At 30.6% G+C, this 12,511-nt stretch overlaps 3 protein-coding genes across 5 annotated transcripts in view; all 3 read right to left on the bottom strand.

Annotated features, from left to right (window-relative positions):
• LOC112453167 overlaps window positions 1-1,676 on the bottom strand; it is a 6,497-nt gene extending 4,821 nt beyond the window's left edge. Inside the window, exon 1 of the mRNA XM_025013757.1 lies at window positions 923-1,676. Within this exon, the coding sequence (XP_024869525.1) occupies window positions 923-990 (68 nt within the window). The 5' untranslated portion in view covers window positions 991-1,676. The remainder of the gene's footprint in view (window positions 1-922) is intronic.
• A 421-nt stretch (window positions 1,677-2,097) lies between these two features.
• On the bottom strand, window positions 2,098-5,667 carry LOC112453172. The gene is made up of 3 exons (XM_025013772.1): window positions 5,233-5,667; window positions 2,820-2,987; window positions 2,098-2,474 (listed from the first exon to the last, which is right to left on the bottom strand). Exons 1-3 carry the CDS (start codon window positions 5,303-5,305, stop codon window positions 2,257-2,259), a joined length of 459 nt encoding a protein of 152 aa, XP_024869540.1. The 5' UTR covers window positions 5,306-5,667; the 3' UTR covers window positions 2,098-2,256.
• Window positions 5,668-10,540: 4,873 nt separating this feature from the next.
• Window positions 10,541-12,401, bottom strand: LOC112452808 (U1 small nuclear ribonucleoprotein A). Of its 3 annotated transcripts, none has more exons than XM_025013232.1 (3): window positions 12,307-12,401; window positions 11,722-11,994; window positions 10,541-11,266 (listed from the first exon to the last, which is right to left on the bottom strand). In XM_025013232.1, the coding sequence occupies exons 2-3, from the start codon at window positions 11,956-11,958 to the stop codon at window positions 10,808-10,810; spliced, it is 696 nt and encodes a 231-aa protein (XP_024869000.1). In that variant the 5' UTR covers window positions 11,959-11,994; window positions 12,307-12,401; the 3' UTR covers window positions 10,541-10,807. The 3 variants fall into 3 exon arrangements, with proteins under 3 accessions (XP_024869000.1, XP_024868980.1, XP_024868989.1); XM_025013212.1 differs by having other exon boundaries at window positions 12,238-12,346; XM_025013221.1 differs by lacking the exon at window positions 12,307-12,401 and adding an exon at window positions 12,166-12,276.
• Window positions 12,402-12,511: the final 110 nt, after the last annotated feature.

The raw sequence follows: 12,511 nt of genomic DNA, 5'->3' as shown, positions 1-12,511 counted from the left end.
GTCGCGTATGTATCTTGAAACAAGATAAAAATTACAAAAGTGAGGAACGTCACTTATAGAGTATCTACTTTGTTGAAATCTGGCAAATATGTTCAAATTTGTACGTTTGTACCTCATTTCAAGATACATACGTAAGCCCCAGGACTGGATCTTAGTTGCCTACGAATATGATTAATTACTTTTCAACGTCACACGAATATTCGTAGGCAACCAAGATCCAGTCCTGACCGTTTAACAGCTTTTTCTTTAGTTTGATAACATTAACTATATTGACATTACCTCGTATAATAAACTCTGTCGACATTATCTAACAATAGATTGTTAGCAAAAATCAAGTTAACGCTGCCTTCATGTTCTATTAGCGGATTCTGTTATATATTTATATCGATACTCTGCTAACAAACGTCGTAACACATACTTTGCAAAATCTATTTTCGACAGAGTTGATTATTTAGGCAGTTTTTTTTCTTACTTTTATACTTCAAGCTCGATTTCTTTTTTATTTACTATGTGACTACGTTCTTACGTGGTGTCTAGATATCGGGGTTTAGACGTCTATCAAGTTCTTTAGTTACATGCGTTAAAAAATAAAAATCATGTGAAAAACCTTAGAATAGATAACGTAATCACGTGAGAAATACACAAAGAAAAAAAATTATTGTTTTTATCGCATGTAAATCTGCCGTATAAGCTTATAATGACCTCAGATTGAATTTATATTTGTCTACTTTAAACTAATTTAAATTTTGCAAAATACAACATGGTTCTCATACTAACGTACGTTTATTTACTTGTTTTGTCTATATATAAAAAAATGTTGAATATAGAACCATTAGTTAAAACGTTATAACTTTGTACGTAATCCTAATATTTTTCTATTATTTATTATCTACATGTTCTACATTTGTAACGATATACGTACCGATGAACGGATATATCAGTTCTCGTCTCTGCTGGTGCTATTTTGCAAACATGACAAAATCCAACCATTTTCGTTGAGAGTATGTTTCAAAATGTACAACAACTATTTTTTCCACAGATTAACGTAGTAGTTTAATCCCACACTTCAAGGTTATTTATGTAGCATAGTATATCATGCAATGACTTTTCTTTTTGAAAATTCCATCAGACGGTGTGAACAGTTAAGTTATTGCCTTCTTATTCTTGTTCTTAATATATATTCTTTGAGAACTGTTATTCTAGTATCCTCTGAATAACTAATATCGAAAGTTTATTGTGTCAATGATTTAATCCATTCCATATTCTTCACGTCATAATCTCACTGTTTTAACTTTTATCCTCTTATCAAGACATGCAGGACGTATTTTAATCAATTTTCATATTTCTCACAATCAGTCCACAATCTCAATCTTTTAACTCTTCTATATAACGGTTATGACTACATTACATTTACACTGATCACCATCGAGTCCTATACTGACCGCATTAGACCCGGACCGGACGGACCCAGGTTAAAGGTTATGATGGCCCACAGGACGCGGAAACGCTTGCCGCGCGGCAAGAAGCGACGCGGAACCAATCAACGTGTCGTTTTTCCATAAGAACCAGGGGGTCAATCACGAATCTTCTCCCCTAGGGTGGAAACGTGAAAAATGAAAAATATCTCTTTCTATTGATGTTAAATAGAAAGAGATAGTCATATAAAACTTTTCACTTTCCACGTTTCACATTGGCCGCGTTCAGCAGACACAACTGTTGCGTTTGTCTTATCAACACTATGTGTTGATTGGTTGGTTCTAAAAGTAAGAGCCAATCACGTTTGACTGCTACTGAGCGGCTTGGTCTGCTGAACGCGCCCATTGATCACCCTCCTCGCGCTTGAAGAATAATCGAGTGTGATTGGTCTATTTTCTTACGGCTTTATGATTAAAACTAAACTTTGTTACGTGCAATGGCCTTTAGTAGGATTGACCAATAGAAATTAATCCACCCTGCTTTCTATTATATCAACTAGGTAGTACGCTTATATATAGACACAGCCCGCTTAATTCATATCGTTGTGTATGAACTTGGAGCGAGACATGACCATATCTCTTTTAAGTATAATATATAAACGTGTTTTTCCTATTTTCCTTCTTGTGCTTCAATATGAGTACGTTTATTATTTGAACCATCTACTGTTTAACTTGACATTAGTAAAAAGTTGATATTATTATTTCTATTATTTCTAATCTAGCCTCCATCATAATCTTATAACTAACGTCTACAGAGAATTCGATTATCTTTTAAGAATATTTAATTCCACAGAAACATTAGTAGTAGGCTGATCATGACGCATGAAAAAAAGAAATGTTGAGGCAGCATTCCAGATCCAGGCGTTGCCGAATTGCAATAGTCAGTCAAACAGGAACAAACTTCTTGTCTACCACCAAAGCCACTTCGTTGATAGCACTTGCCTTTATAATTTGACTCATCCCATCCACATCCTCGAATAACTCGCGTATCAGGTGGTACTGTGTAAAAAATATTACGTTGTTTTATCCTAAATATTACGTTGTTTTATGTTAAATGTAACGTCTTATGACACGTGAACTAGTAAATGAAAACATTTTTACAGTGTTACAAACGTTTCGTGAGTTTTATGTAAACGTATTTTTGTATAACGCTGCTTCTTTTAACTACATATTTTGATAAGATGTATTGATTTCTTTAAATATAAGAATAAATCATGACTAAACTTTTATATAAATAATTCAAGTATATTCGTTACATTTCTTTATAATTTATTTAATGCTATATACTTGATAAATAAATTATTTTACAAGTACATAATGTTAATGTAATATTAATATACGTACAGCCATTGACGCTAAACTCGATGACTTGTGTAATTTTTCGGCACATTGTATACTTTGCACCATCTTTAAGATCCGAACAATCTATCTTCATGGTATCAGGAGGAACAAGATCGGCACATTGGCTATTATTGCGGCTGTTACATTGATAACATTGCATAGCATTGACACCTGTAAAACATACGTATTTGTATCTTTCTTCTCCATCGCGCACGCAAACGCATCCACATCGGCAAGCATGTACATATATATTATTGTATGTGACGTTCGATTTACCCGTGCTCCGTGAACGGAAGTTTTAAATTTCATATCAGTTCCAAAATACACTTGTATTAAATATTTAATATTTAATACAAGTGTATCATGGACGTGTATTAAATATTAAATATTTAATACAAGTACGTAAATATTACAGTACGTAAATAATCAAGTAACTTGATTGCAGTTTATACGTATTAGATTGATTATTTCCGAAAAGTTTTTGTACCTACACGCAAATACATATATACTATACATAAAACAATGTTTGATTGCATGCGTACACAATAATGATGGAAAGTTGGATTTTTTTTATTATACACGAATAAAATTTGATACTGTAAAGAACGTGGATTTAATATTTAAAAAAAAATCACGAGGAAAGGAAATAAATAATAATAATTAAATCCACAATCTTCTGATTTAGTTTGCCTACACGATGTTATAAAATTACGCTCAACAGTTCGTATCATGCGACAATAAGGTTAAAGATCATAACCGAAAGAAGATAACCGCGGACACATAAACGACATTAATTTTATTCCGGTTCTCTATACATGATACATATTATACTGTAATCTGCATAATACGTACCTACGCATTTATATACGCGCGTATGTCTCAACGTATGAAAATACGTCATACGTTTTAAGTAATTATTTATATGCGGTATAAGATAATATTTAACACAAAATAGTACGTTTTTTTCAATAACTTTCACGTTTTTTATTTACGTACGCATAATTTATACGTATTAATATTATGTAAAATAAAAATATATTATGTAAAACAAAAAATTATATTTGTTATAATATAAATATTATTATATATTTTAATATAAATATACGTACAATGTGAAAGTATAAAAATTATATAAACATTATTTTTAATACGTAATCATAAGTTATCGTATACATGCGTATGTACTTCATCGAAACCTCAATTATGCTACCCCGTAGAAAAATCAATACGGCCACACCAGCTATATGTGCCTTGAAAATATATATTCACATGATAAGACTGTCTGTACACTCTGATTTTATTTCTACTCCAAGTTGAAGCGTATTGAAGATGAAAAGAGTGTTAACAATGAGTTATTATTAAATAAATTTACGATGCAGTGTAAATAAAATTTATGTTTTCATTGTTCGCAAATATATAAACGTTTCTTTACGTATACATGTCTCCCACTTAAATCATTGACTTAACTAATAAATTTACAAATCTTGCAATAATTCTGTGATTAATACGTAATATCTGTTATTAAAAGCTTTGTATTGTGTTAATGCGGAACGTAATTAAAATTTGTTTAAATTTTGTATTTAAAGTTTTTCGCCAAACATTCCAGAAAAGCACGCGTGCACACGTCCTTTAAAATATATCTTTTTATACATTTCACAACTGTTATTATTGAACAAATATTTATACGTATTACATCACGTACACGTGTGTTGCAATTTTTAATTTTTTTCTGGTTTTAATTTTATTGCACTAAACAGAAAAATTATTATTAAATTCTACATGGTATATTTTACACAAAAATTTTAGTACATATATATGCACCATTGTCGTTGGAATTATTCAAATATCCAATACTGATTTATTTTTCCTCGAGATATGTTTTATTAAACATTAAAATATAAAAAAACACATTTTTTATACATGTTCACGTTTAATTAATGGAATTTATCAAGGGGTAAAATGCTCCTTAAAAGTTTTACAGTTAAAATTTTTTTTTAGCATTAGCCCTATTGCGTTAAAAAAGTTTCAACGTAAAATATTTTTGAACGTTACTTTTTATCATAAAATTAAATAGTAATAATAGTTTTATAACAATAGGTGGCGAGCATTTTATTGGAAAAAAAATTATTATTGTTTATTATTGTTGATTAATATTTTATGATAAAAACGAAATAACCTTAAACTCTGAAATATTTTTCGACGTAGTACATACGTTCTTTTGCTGGAGATATTGAAAAAAGATTTTAGTTATAAAAAGGAGTATTTTATTCCATAAAGAAAAAACAACGTGGTACCGCGGACACTTGGATAATGACGTACTACGAATATCTTCAAATACGTGGCAATACATCTAAAAAATCCAGACTAGAAAACTATTAAAAATCATTATATTTTCAAAAATATTCACATCACTTACCGTTGTAGCACAAAAACAAAATGATGCTGCATAGAGTAATAATTACAAATCTTAGTCTAAAGATTTTCTTCATCTTCCTTTTGCTTCTTCCTCTTAGAATGATTGACAAATAAATGGTCACTGAAAAGCTTCACTAATGACGAAATATTGCAGTGCTTGCAAGAAAGATACGTAAATATAGATATAAATATAAGAAAGTAGGAAAATAAACAAGGAAGTTGAAAAATAGGCACGGAAAAACAAAAAGAAAGAATGGAAAAAAGGGAAAGAGAGAAAAAAGGATCACGACGTGAAAGAATTGAAAAGTATCATTTGACTTAAAGAAATGAGAGAACACTCGTAATATACTGTGCGCTAGCGTGGCGCAAGCCCACTAACTCTAGCATCAGAGTCATACGGTGCCACTGAGCAATATACTGAACGAGCAAATGCGTACGCCTGAGAAAGGGAGAGTAAGGCGAACGATATTAATTGAGGTGGCTGTGGCGGTGGGAGAAGAACATGGCGAATAGACGACTCATCTACGAATAACTCCAAGACCGATCGATCTTCTTATCGCTGAACGAAATATGTTACTTACATTTGTATACTTACTATACTTGTCTATACTTGAACATACGGATCACTGTGAAAAAATTATCACAGCAACGTTGTGATTTTTTTTAAATTTAGGGTACTAAAAGGCACAAAATTTTAGTCATTAAAATTTTTTAAATTATTTTGCATAATTTTTTCTGAGGTTTAAATGAAAAAGAAAAAAATCACGACGTTTTACGTTATTTTCATCTATTTGTAACGTGTCTACGAGTTTAAAAAACACGCGGCCACAATACCATATCGTATTATAGAGCAAAGATTCTACTTTAAGAATCCATTTTTGGAATTCCTGCACGATAAATTTTAACGGTTATGAACGATTAACGTCAACATGTCTTCTTGTTCTTTCAGTTCTCGATAACTTGATAAGGAAGAATCGAAATCAAACGCTAACAAAAGCGTTTTGTAGACAAGACTTTCGGCTTCGACATGTTCAAACTAAAAATTTGCTTCAGATCCATTTTTTGTGCATGTGACATGCTCACAAAGTGATTTAAAAATTTCCCATTTCGTTGAGCTCGTTTTCTGTAAGTTAAACATACTATAATTGAAGAAAGTAAAAAACAGCTGCTCTATCTTTTAAAAGTAGATTTTAAACTTGAAAACACTTTTTTTAGATTTGGATTCTTATTTTTTAAAACAAACGTGTATAATAGCTGTTTAAACGTTGTTTATTTTTAAAATTTTTCTTGATCCCGCCTTAATTATTTAGCATACATATATGTATAATATACATATAACAAAGAGATAACCGCGCTTACCAGCCCCGCGAACGAGCAACAAGAATGTTAAAATTTAAAAATATATATTATTAACAATGTTAAGATGGGACGTGTTTCGGCGCAATACCCGGTGTCTTCATCAGCCTAATTACGTACATTAAATAAACGAATAATAATCAAGAATCATATACATTTCTACAACCAATCAAGAATGGTAATAATGTTATAAAGTCGCACGCGCTGTACAACGACGGTCTTTAGTCCGAAGATGAGTAAACGAGGCGTATCGTGATGTTGTTAAACGAAAAAACCGGACGCAAAGCGCCGTTTTAAAAAACTTGCTTAAAAGTCGAAAAGGGTCTATGCGATTTATTCCTCAGTCGACAATGGGGGAATGACGCGAGTCAGTCAGTGAAGTCTGCACACGTCACCATAAAGAGTCAACAGTTAAAAGTTAAAAAAAATGCGTCTGAGATGTAATAATGGGAATAAATGCAATGTGGAATCACGTTATAATGTTTTCAAGTACCGTAATGTAAAACACCGCTGTAAGATATAATAAATATAAGAATTTGTTACGATTATACGTACAGAGAATAATGTGGAGTCAAGCTGTAATGTTTTCAAGTACCGTACTGTTTCGAATCCTATATGTGACTGATCATTATTCCACTTGATTGACTCAATTTTTTCGCCATATCACGCGTATCGATATAAAAAAATGCATCACGATGAGATCAAGCGTGCGCGCGAGGTAATACGGCAAAAAGTGACAACACTTGTTACTAAAAAAAGACCTCTACATGTACACACAAACAATGTACATTCCATATATACACATACATATATCATGTGCAAAATCCGACCGAGCTACCTCCTCATCGTGGTGCACATCATCAGGTTACACAAATGCCGGCGATATTGTGCTGAAATCATAAAAAAATAGGGGTTACTTTAACGTGCGATATCTCGCTAAATACGCGGCGCGTAGGACAAAGTACTTTTTTTATTTGAAAAAGCAAAGTCTGTACTTTGAGATAGTATTAATAATTATGTTCGCCAATTTTTTTGTTAGGTGGTGAAAGATGCAAATTTTAAGATTTTAGATATCTCAAATACGTCCTTATTCAAAGCTTATCACGCCTTTGAGTATTAACCTGAGTAACGTAAAATTAAACAAAAGCACTTTATATAGTAGAGAGTTTGCTCTGTAAAACCTTTTTTTAAACTTTTTTTATACGTTAATTATTCGCTGAGTACGTATAATTTAAAAACGGCAAAATTTTGCTGACAAAAAGTGATTCCCTAATTTTCTTTAACAGTGTATATATATGATTGTTTTATATCTATACATACGTATAAAAATTGAAAATTTTTAAACATTTCATACTTTTGTTATAATTTTTTAATTATACGTAAATTATATTTTAATTGTATAATATAAAAATATTTTATATTTTTCTTGTAAACTTTGAGTACAGTTTCTCCGTTAATAACAACCGTTTTTTCTGGACGAACTGCAAAGGAGGATCAAATGTTTTACAAAGAACCACAGGCATGAATATATGGGTTAAATAAATAAGGCTGTGGATGATACGAGCACAGCTTTACGTTCAGATAGAGAGTAAAGTGGTGGTTTGGAGCACGTTGAGTGGATAATGTTCATCTTCCTGTGACACGCTCAACGTTACGAAACTATCACACGTCGTTACCTACTTGCGTATTTGCGCGTTACATATTTACACAAGTCCATTCAAGATTTTCTAATTCTCGCCTTGGATCTTTTATTTTCTGATGCACGCATTTATAACTTAGAACTAATAATATAGGGGAAGGTGCTGTATCTCGGAACACTTTTAAGTTTCTGATTTATTTGAGCCACAGTTTTAATTAAAAAATTTTGAAAAAAATATATTATTAAAGTACATATATGGTGGGTCCGTCTTTCGGAAAGAGACGTTAAGCCGTTGGTCCAAAGGGTTAAAGTTACGAGGAGAAAGGATAGTAGTGTAAAGGTTTGGGTAACATTCCTTATAAAAACGCCTTGCAAACCCTGCGGGGATAAGCAATGTTTGTTTACCTTACACGTATGTACTTTTTATCTTAATTAATAACTCCACAATTAACGTCAATCAACTCATTTCTCTTCTTTGAACGAGAAAATTATAAAAGTTAAACTTTTATTTCTTTTATATATTTATTACGTACCTCTGATATAAAACTATATGATACGTGTATTTTTTATCCAATACGTTCTATAATTTTATATTCACTATAATTTTTATATAAACAACAAAAAATTGTACGTCTTTTAAAAATTTAGAAATATGCGTATGTAAATAAGATAAGCTCTTATTTTATTGAAAAAAATGTAAATAGCCAACTATGACGTAATCCTTAAAAACGTATAATTATAACTGTACTCGCATGTTTGCTTTAAAATATTATATTGTTGCTTGTTAAGCGATTGCAAAGTATCATACCTATTTACACAAGTATGTATGTGCGAATTGATATTAAATAGATCTCTCATTGTAATCAATATTAACGTATTTAGCGTTTTAGCGAGCCGCTATTACCCTGGCATACTTTTAACATTTATAATCTATACTGTCAATATTTTGTTACTACAATCTATTTAAATATTTAAGATAAAGAAATTATATATATATATATATATATATATATATATATATATATATATATATATAAAACGTATAAAACGTATAAAGGGAGTTTAGAACTATTGTTTAAAATCTCGAACGAGCCGAGAACTTATCGCAGAAGCATAGCATATCACTCTAGTACGAGTGATATGCTGATAATACGTGTTAATAATTATTTAAAGGTAGCCAGTGGTCAGAACTGTACGGAACTATCGTCAGGGGGTTTAGAATTATTGTTTAAAATCTCAAATGAGCCGAGAACTTGTCGCAAAAGCATAGCATATCACTCTAGTACGAGTGATATGCTGACAATACGTGTTAATAATTATTTAGAGATAGTTAATGGTCAGAATTATGTTATAAAACTATAGAACTCGTCAAAAACTATAAAATTCATTGAAGTAAATTTCGAAATACTTTTATTTTATATGCTGACCACGGATACAACCGTGATGCTGACACGTGATATGCTAACTTCACATACATGTAAATCGGATCAATTTTTCTTTCTTGGTAAAAATTAAAGTAATCAACAACAAATTTTGTTACTTAATTTTATTATAGATTCTTAATTTTTATAACTTTAGCTTTCATATAATAAAATAATACATAAACATGATATTTCTTATTGCACAACAAAAAAATGAAAGGAAGAGAATTATCCGATTCACCTCGAAATTGGGGGCGAAGGGGATCACTAGTTTAGGTCTAAAAGAAATAAAAATAAATCAACAAATTCTTTAAAATAAATTACCTGCATTGAAAATAAAAATACTACTCTTTGAAAATTAACAAACCCAGCGAGAAATGATCCATCAAATCGACGTCTATCGATGTCAAAGAAAAGTTAGCTCTACGCAGGAAACTTGTCAAAAAATCGACGCAAAGTGCCTACTACTTTTCTCTGACTCCAACGAGTGTGTAGGCAGTTTTTTCAATATTATATATTAATAATAAATAATATTGTAATCAAGTATAATAATTAATATAAATAATGTATTTTTTATTATGTGGACAGATAGCCCCGCATATGGGGTTATATATATTATGTATATGTGTCCACATATTTATATTTATATATAGTATATGTATATAGACTCTTACGTACATATTCTTAAATAATAGTTTGTAAATATATTATTCCTATAAATTTGATAATCTATAAAATATTAAAAAATATTTCAATACAATATAATAAATAGGAACTTTGAAGGAAAATTTATTCCATGTTATAGCACGTTGCTGTTTGACATCATTTATTTTTGCATAAAGCATTCAAATACAAATTTATTTAAAAATAAGTTGTATAATTTCTTACACATACTTTTAAATTGAAATATTTCACGTATATAGCACAACTTATCAGACAGAATATATGCAATAATGTGAGAAATCACATTAAAAATTGTTGTTAAATCCCATTGCAAAATAACACTGGATATTACATAAAATACTTTAGCTTGCAAAAAATTATGTAAGATAATCAAAGCCAATATCAATGACTACATTTATTTTTATACAAATGCAGTTCAACTTACACTTTATTTCTATTTTGTTATATAGTATGATCAATACAAAAAGATTATAAATCTATTTCTTTGCAAATGATATTTTCATTGCATGTGAAGGTGTAATTTTGAAACCTTGAAGCGCATCCTTTGCCGCTCCAGATTGAACCTCATTTTCAAATTCAACAAATGCAATATCATGTCGGTTAGGTACTAACCGTACCTCTTTGAAGCCCGGAAATTGATTAAACAGCATTGATAACATCATTTCACTCGTCTCGTCAGGTAAATTTGTTAAGAACAATATCTGATTAGGTGGCTGTTCAGGAACAGCGGTATTAACAAGTCCTGGATGTGGGGGTACACTAGCATGGTAACCAATTTGTTGTGAATGTTTTGCTTGCTCTTTTGCACGTTTCTTGGCACGTTTGGCTTCTTCATCTGCCACTGGAATAACTCGTTTTGGTTTCTTTGGACGCTCTGCAAAGGTACCTTTCATTTTGGCAATTATATCGCTGTCAGTTTTAGCATATTGTATTCTCTGTAAAATCAAAGAATTTAAAAAATTGATTATTTTTACATCTTCGTACATTTATATGTATAAAATATATATTAAATATACATATAGATTAAATATACATTATATAAATATAAGATATATATCTTTAGGAGTGGTAAAAGCTATAGCGGTACAAGTCAAATTTTTAAAAATATTAACTTGTGTGCATAGATGCAATTTATATATTGTATAGATTGCATCTATGTAGACACGTGATATATAGGCTGCATTTCCTTTGACATTTTCAGTGCTATAAGCATCATTCTATCTTCGTTGCACATCAAATATCAAATAGACATGGAGCGCGGCTTTCAGCGCTGAAAGCGTCAAAAGGAACTCAGTTATAGAATACATATGTACATAGAAAAGTTTTAATAAAAACACCAAAATACAATATAAAGGCAAAATAATACAAATAAGACGTTCCAAGTTCTTACCATTGGTTTGTCATAGAATGGAAAGCCTTGCATCGATCTCAAGGCATTTGTAGCACTTGCTATTTCCTTGAAAATAACAAATGCCTGTCCACGCATCTTCAATGTTTTCAAAGCCACAATATCCAAAATTTGACCAAATTGAGAGAAAATAGCATACAATGATTTTTTTAATTCTTCTTTCTTAATCTTTTCATTTAAATTATTGATATAAATGGTATTATTTGGACGAATATCCATTTTCACTAAAAATTAATATCAGATGCTCTGTATTTTCTGTAAATAAAAATAATACATAAGATAAACGTTAAACTTAAATACTTAGTTTATAAAAATATAAATATGTATATGCGTGTGTATATATATATATATACACACACACAACAAATTACTAAATTATAATATATTACTAATATAACAAAATAAACATAATATATGCACGCTCACATGTTTGAATAATTGTATTAATTCTCTAAGCAGAAACTTAAACAAAACGATATATATGTTAGGTTACGTTACCCTAAAGGTTATGCGTCTATTAAACCATGGCGCTTAGGCCATATGACCATAAACATAGTGCATACATACATAAGGGCCACTTCGACCAAACCCAATCGTTGACTAGGGTTGCCAATATGCCAAAATGATTAGTGTGACCACAGTACGGTATAACCGCAATATATATAACCAGACCAATGAAATTAGCCGGACAAGTTCAACTTAACATTTTTTTTACGTTTATTAGTCGTTTGTAGGTAATTGTTAGGCTGAGTTTCCACTGAGCGCGTCACGC

This window comes from Temnothorax curvispinosus, unplaced genomic scaffold (assembly GCF_003070985.1).
Source record: "Temnothorax curvispinosus isolate PA1 unplaced genomic scaffold, ASM307098v1 QBEX01000305.1, whole genome shotgun sequence".
Classification (NCBI taxonomy): Eukaryota; Metazoa; Arthropoda; class Insecta; order Hymenoptera; family Formicidae; genus Temnothorax; species Temnothorax curvispinosus.
Note: the sequence above shows the minus strand (reverse complement) of the source record. Positions and strands in the feature narration are given on the sequence as shown.

Bases quoted from the DNA above. Each gene is read 5' to 3' on its own strand.
- LOC112453172 (XM_025013772.1), bottom strand. From the start codon at position 5,305: ATGAAGAAAATCTTTAGACTAAGATTTGTAATTATTACTCTATGCAGC. The intron at 2,988-5,232 runs GTAAGTGATGTG...TATGTTTTACAG, and splicing joins TTTGTTTTTGTGCTACAACG to GTGTCAATGCTATGCAATGT. The intron at 2,475-2,819 runs GTACGTATATTA...TTTTTTACACAG, and splicing joins CGAGTTTAGCGTCAATGGCT to TACCACCTGATACGCGAGTT.
- LOC112452808 (XM_025013232.1), bottom strand. From the start codon at position 11,958: ATGGATATTCGTCCAAATAATACCATTTATATCAATAATTTAAATGAA. The intron at 11,267-11,721 runs GTAAGAACTTGG...TTGATTTTACAG, and splicing joins CATTCTATGACAAACCAATG to AGAATACAATATGCTAAAAC.